General features: G+C 39.3%; 1 protein-coding gene across 1 annotated transcript; it reads right to left on the reverse strand.

The window, feature by feature from the left end:
• Positions 1–2,955: 2,955 nt before the first annotated feature.
• Positions 2,956–18,960, reverse strand: LOC101860200. Its single transcript, XM_005108619.3, has 3 exons — positions 16,114–18,960; positions 13,640–13,765; positions 2,956–12,479 (listed from the first exon to the last, which is right to left on the reverse strand). Exons 1-3 carry the CDS (start codon positions 18,215–18,217, stop codon positions 11,677–11,679), a joined length of 3,033 nt encoding a protein of 1,010 aa, XP_005108676.2. The 5' UTR covers positions 18,218–18,960; the 3' UTR covers positions 2,956–11,676.
• Positions 18,961–19,586: the final 626 nt, after the last annotated feature.

The raw sequence follows: 19,586 nt of genomic DNA on the forward strand, positions 1-19,586 counted from the left end.
GGATCATTGTTAGGAATAGAGGAACAAGAGGGGTCTGAATTAAGGGAATTGGAGACATCACTAGTGTGACAGCTTGTAACTCGGTGACGTGGAGACAAAATCTTTCACTTGAATTAACACCTCAGGTGTGAAAAATCACACTATTGTCATGAGTTCACAGACAAATTTTTATTGAGGTCAAAGACGGTTTTTTTCTTCTTCTTCCCTCCGCCTTTTTAGCTCCAAGACAATTTCCCCAGACTACATAAAAAACAAACAACCCCCCCCCCCCCCATTCATCTCCTGAAGTGTTGGCGACTTTTTCCATCCCTGGTGAGACTGCTACAAACAATCCTACCACCCACCTGCCACGTGAGACGTGGCCACAATCACACTCGGTCATGTGTGAATGAGGCAAACGTGTCCGCCTGCCACACTAGCAGGTGTCTGGACATGCCCACATTTCCACTCGTCCATCAATACATATGAAGAGCACACGGGAAAAAACCAATGTAGTCACAAACTGGAAATTGTGAGGGTGCCAATTTTAAAAGCTTGTGGACTCATAACTTCAAATTTGTTTGACTAGTGGTTTATTATTAAGTGTTGGTGAATGAGAAATCTAACAACAATAATCAACCAACAGTTGAACATAAATACAGTTAGGAGTCAACAAGGCTTCAAAATTGGTACCCTCACGATTTTCAGTTTGTGACTGCCGTCATTTTCCCCCCTGTAGTCTTCATATATATATATATATCCACTGCTCCCTCAGTGCGAGACTCCGACATACGTCACATTTCAAAATGGTGTACGGTGGGGTCTTACACTGAACAGTCAGTAAAGATTAAAAAGAGCGTAATAAAGACAACCACGAAGAGAAAGTTATGCAAAAGAACCGACATGGCTCAGACATATGGAAGTTTCCACTTTACCCGATTGTTTGCTATAGAAGAGAACATGAAAAAAAGCTGCCTTGGTTTATATATTATAAACGAGAGAAATAGTTTTCTCATACACCCTGTACAAAAGAAGATCAAAAGTAACTCGACTTAAAAACAAAAAGACAACTCCTTACTCAGGACTTTTAATACTCCTCGCCTCAATATGACCCTCTTGTACCCCAATACGTATTTAACCCTATCCTACGTCGTGTTTCACTATCGTACCCATACGACGTGGGGAACTCTGTGCCACCACTTTCCAAAGAGGAAATTTACTATTTAATCCGATCCGTACGCTTTTTTTTTTTTTTTTAAAGTAGGTTTTACGGCGCTTGCAACTGCATAAGGTCATATGAGCGCCAAGGGGTGGGTGTCAACAGAGAAGTCCTTACAGGGAATCCGTACGCTTTGCATAGCAGTCTGTCAAAATAATTTTTTGAGAAATACTGAAAGTTTCAATGAGATCTTCGTACTAAAAGTATTCTAAAATGTGAAGAATACAACCTCGGCGGCACAAAATGACCCCAGGGCGTACGGATAAGGTTAAACGTTTTACTCACCAGCAGACTCACAAAAACAAAGAATAAACTACAGTCCGTTTTAACGGTGGAAAAAATCTGTTCAAATAAACGCTACCTACCGGTACTACCTGTCCTCTAGACAGTAGAGACAAAGTGGAAGGAAGGATGTGATGCTGTTCACGACTGAAAGAGCCAGACAGCCAGCGAGAGTTTCTAAAAAATGTGAACCCGGCCAACACAGTTTACCTCGAATCCCCACAGGGGAAATGCTGCTTTGTGCAGCTTTCTGACACTCTTCAGCATTTTTGTGCAATATAACTTAGACCGACGGTCAGCCTTTGACAACAAAGTGCACTCTTCAAAATAAAATAAAAAATAAAAATCAAAGGCCATTTTGTATAGGTTATCGTGACTGCCCTGACCAAATTGAAGCTTTATCAAGCAAGATAAGACGAAAAGAAACGGTAACAGTAATTGAACAATAGATCTAACAATAGACATCTTATGTGCAAGTTTTCCTGATAAGCTTTCTTCAGCTGATCATGTACCCATCATATATGAATATCATAGACAGAAAACAGTACCTTCTCTCTTAACACTAACACAGACACACACAAAAGGCTTAAATTCGAAAAAAAAATACTTTCACAGCTTTAAAAACTGTTCTACTTTATTTCACTGAGAAAAAAGTACCCTCAAAGTTTCCCTCTTCAGAGTTCACATCTACAAATACTCCCTGTACTAGCTCATGTCCCCTTCTGACAAGATATTATACGATAGCTCCGAGAGAAAAATGAAAGAAGCTCTGGGTGTGAACATGAAAGAGACTCATCAACTATCATAAGCTACGACAGGGCTCTTCCCTCCAACCGGAACAAAAGAAAAAAAAAAGGTGCGAAAATTTCATCTTGATGCAAAATTCTCTAAATGTCACCCAATAAACAAAAATCCCTGTATACTACTGTTCGAGAAAAGAACGAAACAGTATTTTTGCCTCAACCATTAGCTTTGCGGAAAACCCCCCCCCCACCTTTTTTCACCAGAACAGCCAACATATGGACTAAAGTTTTCACAGAAAAACCACAGCTTTCATTTTAGGAGTTTATCACATCGAAAAAACGCGCCCATGACTGTAAGTTGTAAGTGCCAATGAGTTTTCCATCAAATTAACTTTACTAACAGTAACTTGGATGCTCCCCCTGATTTCAATTGCCAAGTTAAACACCAGCCACCCCTACCCTGCGAACACTACTTAACCACAACTGACAAAATGGTAAAACTGTCGCTGTGTAGTGAGCAAAAAAATGAAGAAAAAAAAAAAGCTTGAATCGGAACAGGTCAGTCACGAGAGATGCTTGTACAGCAGTTGTTACATTCGTATAATAGTACGTTCAAATGTGAGTAATTATAACTTTTGATTATGTGTATTAATCATAAATTAACCCCAACACCATCAACGGATATGTTAAAACAGTAATAAATTAAATACAATCAATTCTGATACATACAAAACAAAAACAGAAACAAAATTTTTTTTTTTTAAGAATCCGGAGACGGATCATTGAGGAAAATAATTGATAAATAAGCAACCTGTTGCAACAAGCCGAAAATTAAAAAAAGAACAAGTACAAGAACAAGAAGAACCCCATGAAAAACACCAAAAGAAATGGGGACCGGTACAACAAGGCCGTCAAACTGCATCATAGGAGGAGCGGCAAGTGACAACTGACATCAGACAAGCTTTGGGAGCCGCTCGCACGCTCACTCGACATTTGTCACGGTACCGACACGACCCGGCCCAGAGAGTGAGAAAAAGACGAACAATAATACGAATAACAATTATGAGAGCTGATGATAACGGTTTACGACCAAGGTAAATGCTTTGTGTGAGAGAAAAAAATCAGAGGTAGAAAATGCATTTCTTTTATCTTGGAAAATTTTTCCTGAGAAAACGGTTTTTTAAAAAAAATGCATTTGGAGGATATAGACAATCCTGTTATACAGCATGTACGGTTTGGAAGAAGGAAAAAAAAACCCAGAAAAAAAAACCAACAAACAAAAACATCTGTAAGATAGGCTGTGACCTTACTAACATACAATACAGAATAAATAGAATGATAAAGCAGACATTCATGAACTATTCACCGACCGTCAAGTTTGGCCACCATCTGTCTCATTTTGTTATACTCCTATGCCTAATTCTAGACAACTCGAGAAAATGGACACAATAAATGCGGGTCAGCGTCAGCAGAGAACGCTTACTCAACTGCCAAACATGAATACCTCAGAGGTGTGACAAACTACATTACAACCCTGTTAACTCCATTCCCCTCTTCTCCTCCCCCGTCCTCTCCCCTCCTTCCCAAACATTTAAAAAAAAAAAAAATTCCATCCCTCACCCCCATTCCTAGAGAAGGGATGACGTCTGCTCATCCACGGACGCGCATAGTGAGATGTTGGTCCCTTTTCCTTTATTTGTATTTTCTTCTCCAGTGCTCTAGATATTGTGAAAAATTTGAAGTTTTGTTAGCAGAAGATTAGAGACTCCTTATTTCAAGTATTTCTGGAGGATAATTGTTTACATTAACCCCTAGTCCGATCGTCCTGAACTCCAGTGAGTCATAAAGGGGGCAAACCTATCCCCTTCCTAAGAAGAACCTTCATTTTCCGCTGCCGCTGGCTACCACGTGAACTCTCGGATACGCCGACTAAAATCTGTAATGCCTTTTTTATAACAATAAAGCTCGTAGCAATTTCTAGGGGATAGGTGCTAGTATTTAAACTAGTAATGTTTTCTTCATAGAGCGCAATTTTGCATTGCAACACGGATGCTTAGGAGAGTGTGAAGCCAGTATTCTCCCCCGCTGAACCTCAGGTCAACACAGCCGACAACAGACAAGCTCTTGTCAGATCTTACAGCTCAGAAAATGATGGCATCATTGAACATAGCCAATCAATGTCCTAACCCCAACTCCACTGTCAAGAAAACGCACAGCTGCCAACTTTTCAAAACCTAAAAAAAAAACCTACGCACTGCCCATCATACAGCAGACCAAGATGGTAGGCATTGGCCCAGTACCCTTCCCCACCCCCCCAAAAAAAAACAACCCCTTCACACACATTTTTGCCGTCAATAAATCCATGCTCAACAGTTAACTATGGTAATGGACACAACTTCAACAGATCTGTTGGCTTCGTTCTCAAAATTATTTGCAAGTCTTGTCTTGCAAGGTATAATTTTTCCTTAGCATTGGCAAGTCCATGAGAAGCATTATTAGAAAACAAAATACTATTTTCCGATATGAAAACGGACTTCCATAACTCAGACTCTTGCTAACATATCATTATTAAATGTTTTCTACCTATTGGTTGGCAGCTATGAAAAAATAAACAAACATGGGGGGGGAGGGGGGAACCTTGCATAATTGTTTGTTTCATCAATAGCGCAGAGCTATGGGAGCAGTTGCTAACATTGGCACAGAGCTACATTCATAACATTCAACTTTTTTCTTTCCCCGCTACCCTTCACCGGGGGGTTTAACATGAATGAATGTGCCAGCAAGTGGTCATGCTGAGGTCAACTGAAGTTGATGCTTGGGAGAAGAATATGTCCCTTCAAATCTTCAAATACAAATACATTTCAGAGAAAACTGTATTAAATTCTACAATAGTTTCATGAAACAGGCCTAGAACATAGGAAGCTCTGTTTGTAAGGTTCTCTTGACAGCACCCTTAAACACCAGCGTCTCTCATCAGGACCCAAATAAAATTAAGCTATACCCAAGTCCTATTGTGTATCAATCACAAGGATATCTGTGACCTTTAGGAAAAAAACAAAGTTTTTCGAGTGGGGGCCGAAGGAATGTCATGTTGCTTGCTCTGTCAAACTATTCACTAGTAGTAGTCACAGATACAAGGAAAAAAAACCCAAAACAAATAATAACAGATCTTAATGAGATTGGAAAACAAAACAAAATATGAATATATATCATCATCAGGGGGGAAATGTGCAAAAGTACAGAAGAGTAGAGAGAATGTACACGGTGTTGCAGAAGTAAATCCAGCAAAGTGTAAATAAGTTCTTGAGAATCATGACTAGTGTCCTCCACCACATATGAGTAAAACATTAAAACTATACACTCAGTCAACCAAAGTAATGTATACACACACACACACACACAAAAAGAAAAAAAACTGGAAAAAAAAACAAACGAAAAAACAATCATACTTTTCATTCTTTGAAAAGTTTAAAAGACAAGAGTAACAGTTTCACATAAAAACTTTGAGACAAATATTCAAATCCTATAACTTTTAAACTGCTTGACTGCTATGCCCTGAGCACGAAACATGCTGGGTAATTCAATTCAACATGTTGACTTTCTATTACTTAAACAGGAAGGGAAAAAAAAGGAGAGTCCTCATAATACCCATAGAACCAGAGAGGAGCGCTGGCTTCCCTTGGGTCATGTAGAAAGAGATGACCGTACAAGATATGTCTCTTAGAGAGGCTGCTGCTTCTCTGTCCAAACATCTTTCCAAAGTTTTCCACATCTGCCTCCGATTCAACAAGGGTCAAGGCCAAAGCTTTCTCATCGCCAGTCTGGTACCCTTCTCACCCAGCTACTAACTCTCCTTTATGTGAAAACTCACAATATTGCCACCCGCCCAGTGGCAAAGACGCACAGTGAACGAATCCGTTCACAATTTTAAAAAAATAAACCTAATCTTTTACAAGCTTAAAAAAGCACTGATTTTTTCCCCATCAAGAAAAACCAGGCCATCCCCTTTAAAGCATTATGGTCTACTTGCATATTATGCAGTCGGATTATTCAGACAAGCCTACCATAAAAGTACATTTTAAAAAATCCCCCACACCAAAAAGTGTCCTTTCTCCTTCCAGTCGAAATAATCTGCAGTCCTCACCGGATCTAGCCGCGCCACGACTCGTAAATTTAAAAAATCGGGGAGAGTACCAGACCTGCCAACCACTCCATGACCAAAAATAGGAGCTTGCCTCAGAATCCTCCAAAACATCTGGAAGTCTCCAGAACCCCAGTAGATTAAAACTAGGTTATAATGAACCAACCCTGGCACACAAACCTGTATTGCAATTACATGCAAATAAAAATGTGTTGGGGTTTGGGTTTTTTCCCCTTCATCATTTACGATAAGTTGAGCAAGTATGTCTCAAATAAACCTGTGTATTTTCAAGTGTTGTAGGTGACTGATGGAAACGCAAGTCAGAAAAAATAATCTGATTTTATGCAAATCCAATTGAGGTTCTTCAATAAACCAACAAAAAAAAGGGGGGGGGCTCCAATTTTATCCGAGTACTTGGCAGGTCTGGAGTACCGCAGCTCCAAAACACGGCTAAAAAAGAATAAAAACTTGGCAAGCTTGTACGTCATTCACCTCAGACAGAAAGCACAACATTTAACACATGAGTAAATTAGTAATTAATGTACAGATCTGACAAAACACATATATATCCTCATCTTCTAATGGCAATCAACATAAAATGTGCAGATTCATCATCATATTGCAAACAAGCAAATGCAAATGAGATAAAAATAAATAAATACGAACGTAGATTAAAAAATAAAAGCAAAAAAAAAAAAGCATGTCATCATAGGCAAGAATCCACAAACTGGGAAAGTGGGAAGCAGTCTCGGGAGCCGATACCTCAGGAGCGCTGCTTGTTAGTAATCAAAAGAGCAAAACACAAACAAACTCAATCCTACTGTCTATTCACTTTTCTTTTCTTCACGCGACATCTATCACTGGCCCAGACGAACATATCACAGCATCTCTGATGTGTGCACGTGACTGAAACGAAACGGTGCTGACCCGTTTTGAACTTACACAGCAATCACTTTTCGAAACGGATACAATTTCTGTTGGGCTATTAACAACATAGTCCTAAAAATCTTCCCACTTGAGACAAACTGTGGTGACGGATCCTAGTTAACCTAAAAGCCCAAGACAGAGATCAAGGAAACCTCTAACCAGGACTTGTTTTCTCTGTATAATCTTTTCCAAAGAGTAACTTTTGCAAGTAAAACATGACTGGGATAGACTGAGGGCTACTCCAAGAGGTCAGGATGAGGACCTCATCAGCTAAATATCATTAACAACTAACAAGGCTTTGACAATGGCTTGTAATTGTCCTAGTAATTGGTACTAAAGGTAGCTATTTTTTCAAGTTTAACGGGTTTTTCTTCAGCAATAATTCAATGCTTTGGTAAGTGTTTTACAACGCTCGCAACTGCATAAAAGGTCATATGATGAGCGTGTAAATAATTCAATGCCCTACTGGACACACAAGAGGCTACTTCGGAGGAAGGAAAACTCCACATCCCATCACGACAGAAAGCCAAACGGCAATCTGTTGTTAGGAGCTAAGAGGACAGGTCAGACTCATTTTGGTTTCAAAACCTCAAATTAACTATAAGTACCGTATACACCACAGCAGTGGGGGGGGGGGGCTATACCACGAGGTCAAGGCAGGTGAAAAACATCCCTGATCATAATCCTTGGAAGAAGTAAATTGTAAACACTCAGCACTAAAAAAAACATTAGTATCTAGCCATCATAGTGGAATGATAACACTAAACAGACAAGTTTTCCACACTTTTTTCCTCCCCGCCCCCTTAACTTTTTCTTAGAACAGTTTGGATTAGTCTGAAAAGACATTTAGCCTCCTATCAAGATTGCCATCATAAAAATAAAAATAATAAAATATAAATTCCTATGACAATCTTTCTAAAGTAAATGAAATATTACATTCACACGTTGAGTTTGAGTTTTTGAACTTTTGATTCACGAACGGCAGTTTCTTTCTTTTTCTTTTCTTTGTGCATGTTCAGAGTTATTTTTTTATTTTTTTTATTTTTTGTGTGTAATACTCTTGATAGAAAACATGAAGAAAATAGAAGCAAACTTGAGACAATTTCTTAGAAAATGACAGGGAATCAAGGGGAGAGAAAAAAGGCAAAAAATGTTTTTAAAATATGCATAGAACAGAGTCCAGCTGAAAACAACAACAAAACAAAAGAAAGAACAAAAAAAAGAAAAATTAACAACTTAGAAAACAAAACCCATTGAACCCTTATAAAAGATAAAGATCATAGAGTTGTAGATGATTCTTTTGTGCTGACAAGAGCATAGTGAATCACCTGTGCATAAGGTGTAAGCAGTTAAAAAAAAAAAAATAAAAAAAAAAAAAACCCAGTTAAATATCACATGACATTTATGAAGATTCAACATAAAATGTACATACACAAACATAATTTAACTGTGCACAAAAAATGTACAGTGGAAACCAAAAAAAAAAAAGCAAAAGAGGAAGATATGAGATTGCGAATGTCAGTCAGGAATAGCAACATATACATAGACAGACACAGTACTGTCCAACAGAAGTTCAAGAAGGCCCTGGATCTGTTGCCTCGACATCCCTCTGAGCTTATTGTATCAGAACACTCACAAATTTGCTAAGCGGACCCAATAATTAAAACAGTAGTCATAAGGTCTGACTGTCTTTTTGATGCTAAAAAAAACAACAACTTTTAAACCATTCCTATGACAAGAGGGATATAACTACCTAATTTCAAAACCTTGTTACTGGAAACTTGAAATGAGATCAATCCAAAAATCTGGGAAACGCAACATTAAAATGAGTGGCACAAAATCACATTCCATTTAACTTTCTATTAATGCTTCACAAATGAAGGATCTACAAATGTTTCCAGAAAATGTCTCCATCAATGTGTCACAAATCAATATCAGCAATTATCATCCTTTCAATTAATATATGAAATGCGAAGTTATGTCAAGTCTTACACTGAAGTCAAAATTTTCCCGAAGAATTAGTAACTTACTTTTTTAGATCCCTGAACATTTCAAGCTGCTGTTAAATTAATATGACTGAGAACTGATTATGCTTGCAGCAAAGACTGCAAGATCGACCATTTTCAAGGCAGGCTGCTCCCCCTTGTCTATCAGAGACTACCCGCGTTTAGGGAGACAGAACATCCCAGCAGAAAGACAAATAGATTCCATTACATTTCTCTACAACTAAATAAAACTTTTTTTTAAATTACAAGATCCAAACCATTACAAATCCAATGCTATGATGGCAAAGGCATAAATTAAGCGAATCTGCAAGTTATGAAGGCAATACAAATCTTGTTTTTTTCTTTCATTAAATATTGTGATGATCCGACTATCCAAACCCTCCATTTTAAGCTCTTCATCCTTCAGCAACAGTCCAGAACCTCCTTTGAAATGTGTACCCTTTGCACCGCATAATTCAGTGTTTTTATCTAATAATCCTTCCTCACTGTAGCACTTACTTCCACTCGTAAAATACAACATTTCACAGCTCCGACATGGTCCGCTACACACAAATCACTGTCAGCACACTCATCACAATCTTATAAAACTTTGCAATCTACTGAATTCAGGGAAACTTATCATACCTACCAAATTGCAGAGAGAATCTTTAACGAATCATGCCTTCATGTACAACTACGGTCCTCATTCACTTATGTGAAATGAAGAACCAAACAACACTGTCACAGTATGGGTCACAAGAACAATAGTTCACTTCATAAACGGTGCTCTAAGTCCCTGGGGAAAAATAGCAGCTAATGTAATCTCAAGTTTCCTGTAAACAGTCAACAAATTGCACTTGCTGTGTTAAAGTCGTGTCTCATTTAAAAAAATGCCACGCTGACTAGAGAGAGATAGAAAAGACTGAAGACAGTGTGTCACCATTGGTCCAAAGACCTTGACTATCTCGCACATGTTTCCCCCTCTTTCCAAAAATATCAAGCATAGACAAAGCAAGACTTCGTCTATTTGAATTTAAAGATATTTACAGCAGTTTCATATAAATTCAATCCAATTTTTTTTTCTCTCCACAAAATAGCGATTAACATGAGCTTGTAAAATGCATTTTGATTTACAGCATTTTTTGTTAAAGTCATAATTATACTTTCGTTGTCTGTTGAAGAAAACATTCCTTAAATCCCTCCACCAGTATGTAAATAATGGTGAACATTTACAAAAACACTTTTGAGTTGTGAGTAGCATTAAATATACAATTATGAGATTTTGCTGCATCATCAATATAATGTGAACATGTTAACTTATGATGATTCCTACAGTAAAAGGAGGCCTGCAGAACCTTGCCAATATCAAATACCGCTGCTGCACCAGCAACATGTAATTCAGAATTGTGATCAAGACAGTCAACAACAGCCGTGCTTCACATGCAAAGCAGACGGCCAAAATCTTAGAAAAAAATAAAGTCTCGTTTCACCAAGTAATAACTCTATATCATTTTCGATGGTCTCATCATATACCTCACCATGTCAAAGTGCTAACAAAGACGTGCATTAACAACAAAACTTATTATAAAATTTCTGAAATTTTCCATAAAAACAAAGAGACATTATATATCACAAATTTAAGAGATCATTTTGCGAGGTCATGTTTGGCTGATCAATCTTGTCTAGCTACAAAAGTTTGTGACCAGTTGCGAAAAAAAAGGGAAGGGGGAAACATTTTTCTGCAATTCTCACAAGCATTTACAATGTTAAGTATGCATGGAAGCCATCTCTTGTCACACAAAAAGTGTGTCAATAAAGAGAAGATTAATTATATTAAAACGAAATGCAATATATTTAATATATATATATATATATTTATATATGTCCTTTAACCCTGCATCATGAGAACAATAATTATTTTCAATCACATAAAAAAGAAGAGTCTGTTAGGATAATAAATAAATAAAAGGCAATAGGAATAAAGTGGAGGTAGCTGATATGATGTTTTAAGAGACTTTTGATGCAATAACATTTCATCTAGTCACAGCCTTCTTCAGGCATTGTCATGGGTAGTGCAAAATTTATCTCAGTGTCCATTTCAGATCATTGTGCTATTGAGGTATGCTCAATTGTCTAACATCTTTATAGAACCATTTTGATATGTTATTCGACTGAGACTCAAGTGTTGAGTTCTGTCTTATCTTTTGATTCCAACTTACTTTGATTATTACAACCTTATCTAACACTAAAATTATCACAAATGAAGAAACTCTAAATCGAAATGAGTCCTTAATAATTCAGGAGCAAAATTGTTAAAAATGCAACCCAGTATATTTCTTCTTTTAACACGCTTGGCAGATTCTTTTACGGATCAACCAGCTAAAAATTTTGGTTTTTTCCTTATTTCGGTTCTGATTTGATGCCATAGTGTTGCAAGAGCTGAGACTGCAGCGCCTCTGAGTTGGCCAGATCCATGAGGCCGGCGGAGGCGTGCGGGTCCACGTTGTAGTCCCCCATGTGTAGGCCAGCCTGCATCAGCTGGAAGCGAAGCCGCTCGTTGAGGAAGTTAGCAGAGGAGAGGCTGGCCATGATGGAAGCACTGGTGTACGCTTCGGCCTGCTCTGCCGAGAGGCGAAGTCTTTTGGCCAGCGGAGAGTCTCCGCGGGAAGAGGACGAGCCGCTCATGGCCGGGAAAATTCCATTGCTGCCGCTGTGAGGCCGGCTCATCTTTCCCTGCTGCTGTTGCGAAGAGGAGGAGGAAGAGGATGAAGAGGATGAAGATGCCGCTTTCCCGGCCCGGCTCACCGGACTGGTGACCAGGTCCAGGGGTTTGTCGGAGGAAACAAGCTGCTCGGTCGGGGCTGTGGCGTTGTGCGGGAACGTGGGCAGGGGGTTCTTCGAGGCGGAAGCAGCACTTGTGGTCCCGTGCCTGGAAGAGTTGTTGAGGGGGTTTCCCTTCCCACTGCTGCTGCTGCTACTGCTCCCATTTAGGCTGCCGATAGAGGAGGAATTATTTCTCTGCTGCTGCTCTGGAGGAATGGAAGTCTGGGCGGTGACGGTGATGGGCCCCTCGCCCTGCAAGGCTTGGGGGGACAGGGAGATGTTCAGGATAATGTTGGCTCCCAAGCTGCCGATGTTGGAGCTGCTCGTCTTGACAGTGACTGAATCTTTTGTATCCTCGCCTTCTTGGCACACAACTTGACCTGCAGAGGTACATCAAGAGAAAACCACCTGAAGATTTCATTGAAGGGAAGCACAAGGACACAGTAAGAGTCCACGGGTCAAAGAAAAAAAAGAAAAGACTGCTGAGGAAAATACAGAAGACTCAGCTAGGAAATATCTTGGGAGTATAATTGACAGAGAGGGAGGAACAGGTGCTGAAATAAAGTCTCGCATTGGAAAAGCACAGGCTGCTTTCATATCTTTGAATAGGATTTGGAAGACCTGAGATATCTCACAAAGCTGAGGATTTTCAATTAAAATGAGAAATCAGTCCTGTTGTACGGATGTGAGACATGGAAAGCATCACAGACTTGCATAAAGAGGATCCAGGTTTACTTGAACAAGTGTCTAAGAAAGTTATTGAGGATCAGATGGACAAACAGGATCACTAACGAGGAAGTGTTAAATAAAAGGAAAATAAGACAAATCCCAGTCAGAGATGAGGTAGAGGAAGAAGGCAGTGGCGATGGATTGGACATTTTCTCAGAAAGTCAGGCAGCTACAAAACAAAGAAAGTGTTGGATGAGAATCCACAGGGTAAAAGATCAAGGGGAGGACCGCTTGGAACCTGGAGAAGAATCACAGAAAATGATGTACAGAAAAGTGGGAAGACACTGAATAACATCAAGATGCTAGCCCAGGATAGAAAATGGTGGAAAGTTTTTGTCCGTGGCCTATACCCTGATGCAAGGTGAGAAAGGCAATGATGATGATGAGCTAGGAAATAACACCCACAACTAGCATGTTTGGTTTAGTTTTTGTACCGGTTTTATGTCATTGAAATGTAATTTAAATGTAGATGCTGAAAATTAGAGGTGTCACTATATATAGTAACATACAAAGAAAAGGAGGAGAGAATAAGTATGATAGATGTTTGACAGGAAAGGAGGAGCAAACCAGACCAGTGCACCTACCAACCATTCCCATATCATTCGTGTCATCTTTACACTATGAAAAAGAAAAATGATATCCAAAACTAATCTGAAAGGGTACATAGGGTTCTTGTTTTCACAAGTCATGCGAAATCACATGACAACTTGAAATAATTCTTTCACAAATAAATATGAGTAAAAGAGAGAAAAGAAAATTATAAGACAGATCTAAAAAATGCAAACCTTCATTTAATACTAAAAATACTCACCTGAGAATGGGTCAGAGCTGAATTTAACTCCCTTCAACCAAGAATTGAACTGAATGATGTCTGCCGGCTCAAGCCTTCTCATTATGTTCATCAGGTGCAACTTTGCTTCTTCTACACCAATGGCATCTGAAGAAAGATTGAGATGATTCTTCAACACCACAAGTTGAGTTCAAGTTTGAGCAAAAGTTTTATGGCACTTGCGACACAATTAGGTCATATAAGTGCCAAAGATAAGAGAGATGCCATGAGAGCGTTTAATTACAAACATAAAAAACGAGGAGAGTTAACAATGGTTGATGTTTGATACAAAAGAAGGAGCAAACCACACCATAACACCCACCAACCACCCACAATTAGGAATTAGGCCATATATAAATTCTGAAGATCAGAGGTGTTACTTGAGCATTACATGATACAAAGTAAAGAAGAAGCAGAGATACGGATGACAGATGTTTGATACGAAAGAGGAACAAACCACACCACAGCACCCGCAACAATAGCATCTCGAAAGAAAGTGACTGAGACGGGTTTGACCGAAGACAGACAAATGTGAGCAAAAGCAAAAACTGTACATCACCATGATAGAAGCACACTTGAGAAAATGGAGGATATTTAAGTTAAAGTAGTACATTCCAGCATACTACATCATCTCCAACATTTCATTTGTAATATAATATATTTTATCTTACTTAGATTTATAGAACAGAAGCAACTTACAATTTAATGGAGCAGGTAAAAAAAAAAGGGAAGCAAGAATACTTTAAATTCATGAAGAGTCTTCCATATTCAGCTAACTGGGTAAGAAGCTAGTCACTACACCACTTAAATAGAGACACGAGAGAGGGGGAAAGAAAGAGGAGAGAGGGGGATAGAGAGATGAATGAGGGAGACAGAGAGAGAGAGAGAGAGAGAGAGAGACAGAGAGACAGACAGAGAGAGAGAGAGAGAGAGAGAGAGAGAGAGAGAGAGAGGAAGAGAGTGAGAGAGAGATAAAAAAAAAGAGAGAAAAGAGAGAGGGGGACAGACAGATGAGTGAGGGAGACAGAGAGAGATATGGAGATAGATTTATATAAAAAGAGAGGGGGATAGAGAGAGGAGAGAAAGAGAAGAGAGAGAGACAGAGACAGAGAGAGAGAGACAGAGACAGAGAGAGAGAGACAGAGACAGAGAGAGGGGGATAGAGAGAGAGAGAGAGAGAGAGAGAGAGACAGAGAGAGAGAGAGAGAGAGAGAGAGACAGAGAGAGAGAGAGAGAGAGAGAGAGAGAGAGAGAGAGAGAGAGAGAGAGAGAGAGAGAGAGAGAGAGAGAGAGAGAGAATGCGAGGAGGGGGAGGAGCAAAAATTCAAGGGGTGAAAGAAGGGTCTACACAGCGGAGGACACACACAAACTACACCTGTAACAGCACCATCACAAAGTGACACATTATTTTATATTACAATTTAAGCTCTCAAAATCAGAGGTGCACCCACTTTTAGAAAGATGTCATGTTCCCCTAGAGCACTCCTCTATAACACTTTATTTGACACCAAAAAAAAACCTGACTGCGATTTTGCTTACACGTCCTGAAATTCGGTCAACGTACCCCACCCCCACCCCCTGGAAGTCAAAACAGCGAACGTAATGACAAAGATTACAAGAGCACACTAGAACATCCGCAATGACTCTTAGCCCCCCACCCCCCAACCTCCTCTCAGAGACAAGCCAAGAAATTCTCCATTATGTTCATTGTTAGGGTTTTACTGCACAATACAATACTACAGATGAGAGATGGCGTGGTGAAATCAGGCGCTTGTCAAAACAATGAAATCTAAGAGACCAGCATTTTTTGGGACGTCGGGCAGTTTTTTAAGAATTTTCTATTTTTTGGGATCAACAATATCCATTTAAAAACACATTTCTGTATTACATGGAAATTACTCAAAATCGTTGAATAACGGCACAACACATTTAAATTTACAATTTCTAAGGACTCTCAAGCTATGGAAGTCACCAAGCTTTGTTGGCCATTTTCTCCCTAATTTTATTTCTGAACTGAGGGGATCCCATCTCCATCAATCACAAATCTAAAGGTCTATTCAAGACAGCTGGGTTGTTTTTTCATCGAAAAATAAAGCTTTAAGATGATACCAATAACTCAATATGCCAAAATAATTGACAAGCGCCTGATTCCACCACGTCGTGAAGCATCCATACATTAATTAAGAGGCCCATAGAAGATTAACAATTTTAATACTATAAGTAAAAAAAGAGTAAATAAACAAACAAGCTCATCACTCTCCTCTCTCTCTACAAAAGTGAAAGGGATGAACAGTATGTGAGAACAGGTCAAGCACCCAATGATACTATTTGACTCTTTCAAATTTTATACAAAAATCACATTCTCCATGTAACTCTATCAAGTTATGTATCTGTACAACATCCAATAAACTTCACAAGATTTGGAGACTCATCAAATCTAATCTAAACACACTCACCAGAACTGTTCTGTCGCCCTGCAGTTTCCGCTGTGTAACTGCTTCTATCTTTTGTAGAGCAGTTCAGCGGTGAATCAGGGCTGTTCATCTTAGTGAGGTCTATCTCATGTTCAAATTCCCTGTCATTCCTAGAATCAGCACCGATGTCCCCATTTGTTTTAGCAGGAAATGACTGATGTGAAAAACTGTCATTGCTTTCCCCGTCAGAGTATACAGCCTGAGCCATATTACCAAGTGCTGCCAGAGTTTGACGAGAAGGTGGAGGAACTGCATGCGAAGACTGATTAAAATTCAGAGGATGCTCCTGCTGCTCTTGACTGAAATCCATGGCTGTCATTGAAGACCCATCGTCCTCTTCAATCTCATCCAAGACTTCGGTTTTGATTTCGCTCTCTGAATCCTGTCGGTCAGCAGACTCATTTGACGGACTCTGACCATCTTGTGTGCCCCCATTTACTTCAGTTCCTGGTTTGTCCGACAATTTCGGTTCACTGTTAAATTCAGTTGTGTTCCGAATTCCTGTGATTTCTCTAATTTGTCTCACCATTTCGTTCAGTTTGTTTATTCCCATTGCTGCAGGTCGATACCACAACTGGCCTTGGGTGGGATACAGAACATTAATACCCAAATAAAAAGGGGCAAAGTTTGTGTTCATAGACGCTGGGCGTTTTTGTGCGTAGAATTTGTAAATGGTAACAGGATCTTTCTCAGGACAACTTGGGTCTGCCCAGACTCGATAGGTTCGTTGTCTTGAGTTTCCTTTTGACGAGCTCTGGGATCTTCTGAGCATCTGACTAGAAAAGGTAAGAAATTCCCGACCACTTTCATCTTTACATAAAATTATATCTCCCCATAAGAGTTTCTTGTTTTCCGTTGACTTGCGAATTCTTAAGTACATACAAAAGTAAAAGCACAATGTAAAAACCACAGAGCTTGGAGTATATGGCCCCATCTCCTGAGATTTAAAAAGGTGGGCAATCTTCCCCTCCCTTGCAAGCGATGAAGGGGAAATATCACTGGGAGCTTTTTGTCCTTTACCAATAGAACGCAGAGTCTGCTGCTTTAACTTCAAAACATTTCTCATATTGGAAAAAGCAGAGTCTCTTGTCAAAGACAGAGGATAGTTCTTAAATCGCAAATATCGTTCTATGCTGGCAAGCATCGCCCTCAAGCTGCACGGTTCATACTCACTTCCATCTGCTTTTCTCACTACCAGGAAGAATGATGATAAATATTTGTCTAATTCTGAAGGTGGTATAGCTTCTGGCAGTCGCATTTCATTTAGTGACCTCATGTATGCTGTTAAAATCCGCATATCAGCACCAGTTTTTCTGTGGGTGTTCTTATTTTCCATAGCACAGGGAGGAACTCCAATGAGAGGGTCGTCAATCCAGCTTGGGGTTTGATACTGACAATTGAAGAACGAAGCACTAAGAGGGGCAAGAGATTCATTTTCTGTTTCTGTATTGGAAGCAGAAGGTCCTTCTTTTGTTTCACAATCTGTTGCAGTGTCATTATTGACATTATTCTCAACAACAGGGTCTTGAGATTGAGATGAGGGTTCAGCCCGAGTTTCATTAGAATTTTCTTTCTTCATGTTAATTCCTTCTTCTGCTGTGTCAATATAAGACAACAATACTTTCCTTGTAGCATTGTCAATATCATGTACATCAGTTTCACTTGATTCAGGGTGCGAACCAGAATCTGCACTAGTATTTGATGAGACAGGTTGTAATTCTCTGTTGTGCCTTGCAGGAAACACGGGTCCATTACCCACATAGAAAGGAATGGTAGTTTCTGGACTCCCTCCCCTTTTGTTTTGATCAGCAGTGTCGAGGTCACCGGTTGTTTTTGTTTTCTCAGAAGACGAAATTTCATTCAAAGAGCTTTGAACTACAGGCATAGGAGTACCCTCACTGACCAAACCCTTTGCATTCGTGGATGATATCTCGTCCTCATGAACGGCTGTGCTGGTAGCAGTAGCAGCAGAAACATCGCCATCACTTGCATCAATATTGACACTGTTTCTCTCGGATGGTGGGCTTTCTGGGTTGCATTCTTCGTTCAAACGTGATGTGCTCACGTTTGTTTGTTCCATATTCATCACAAACAAAGGTCATGTCACGTAAATACAACAAATAAAAGAAACAAAACTTAGCATCTTGTGCCGTAAGAAAAATTGAGATTCCTCCTCATTCAGCCATTGTAAACAATAGCGCCACCTTTGCCATTGAAAGGTAAACAACTCTTGCGGCAATTAAAAAAGTTAAATAATTATCCCCCGAAAAGGAGACAGAACAAAATTTCTACGTGTACAAATCCTCGAGAATATTCTCACTAAACTTAAAACTAACAGTTCTACTCTTAAACATCCATGGTGCGTTCGATGCTAAACGCAGATAAAGAAAGAGGCACACATGATACAAGCCTTTAAATATCACACGACCTCCTTTCTCAAACGCGACTTATCTTGTCTTACCGAAGATATGAATTGCCATCTGTTAAGTTCTCTACAGTGCCTCAGCGTCATTCCATTATCATGTGGTTAGAAAGTATCAGATAATAGTCACTTCATGAGACATTGAAGTCTTTATAACCCTTATATAACAACTTTGGGACCACGTTCTGAATGCCAGCGTGCTAAACTTCACACGCTTACTCAGATAGCCAGTGGCATTATTGCGCTTATCAAGAAACTAGAAAGGCACCGTGCCACATACATGAAGACTAGACTATTATCCATATTATGGTAAATATAAGTAACAGAACATTATATGATTGGTGTCTTGCATGTGAAGACGCATTCAGCATTTCGTCCACTCATCCACCCACCTATTCACTTGTCTCCTTACCTGCCTACAATAATAGAGATATAATAATATTATTATTATGTAGGTCCTATATAATATAAAGTGGTAAGCAGCCAGTTTACTACCCACTTTTAGAGCGATGTTTCGAGTTTCGACGGCACCATGACGCCCTCGATTCCTAAAAGACCTTACTTATCTTCTTTTTCTTGTTCTTCCTTTGTTTGTTTTTTAGCTCTAGGTCTAAGTGCCTACCACACTGTTGATAGGGTGTTCCATGTGCACTTTATTTATCGTTATCTTTGATTTTTAACCTTCTGTAGACGTGAAGTGTGTATGCCAAGACTCATAAATTTAATAAGTGGGCCTATAATAAGCCGCTGGTCGACCCAACATAACAATAATATACTTATTATAGGCATATTGGTGTACAGAACGTACAAAGGAACTTGTAATATCAACATTACTGTAGGCTACCGGGTCCTCGGTACATATCTAGACATAGACATATCTCACACGGAGAAAAAGCTATCTCTACATTATAAAGTTGTCACATGGTTTTATGAATAGTTGCACCCCATTATAAAATGGAAAGTTGCACCTTCACATAGCGTAACAATGATTACCATTATTTTTAATAAAATGTTATACCATCCTCTCTCTCTC

This window comes from Aplysia californica, unplaced genomic scaffold (genome assembly GCF_000002075.1).
Source record: "Aplysia californica isolate F4 #8 unplaced genomic scaffold, AplCal3.0 scaffold00705, whole genome shotgun sequence".
NCBI classification, from domain to species: domain Eukaryota; kingdom Metazoa; phylum Mollusca; class Gastropoda; order Aplysiida; family Aplysiidae; genus Aplysia; species Aplysia californica.

Coding starts and splice junctions, on each gene's coding strand:
- LOC101860200 (XM_005108619.3), bottom strand. CDS start 18,217: ATGAATATGGAACAAACAAACGTGAGCACATCACGTTTGAACGAAGAA. Junction 13,766..16,113: donor AGGGCGACAGAACAGTTCTG/GTGAGTGTGTTT, acceptor ATCTTTCTTCAG/ATGCCATTGGTGTAGAAGAA. Junction 12,480..13,639: donor CAGCTCTGACCCATTCTCAG/GTGAGTATTTTT, acceptor GTACCTCTGCAG/GTCAAGTTGTGTGCCAAGAA.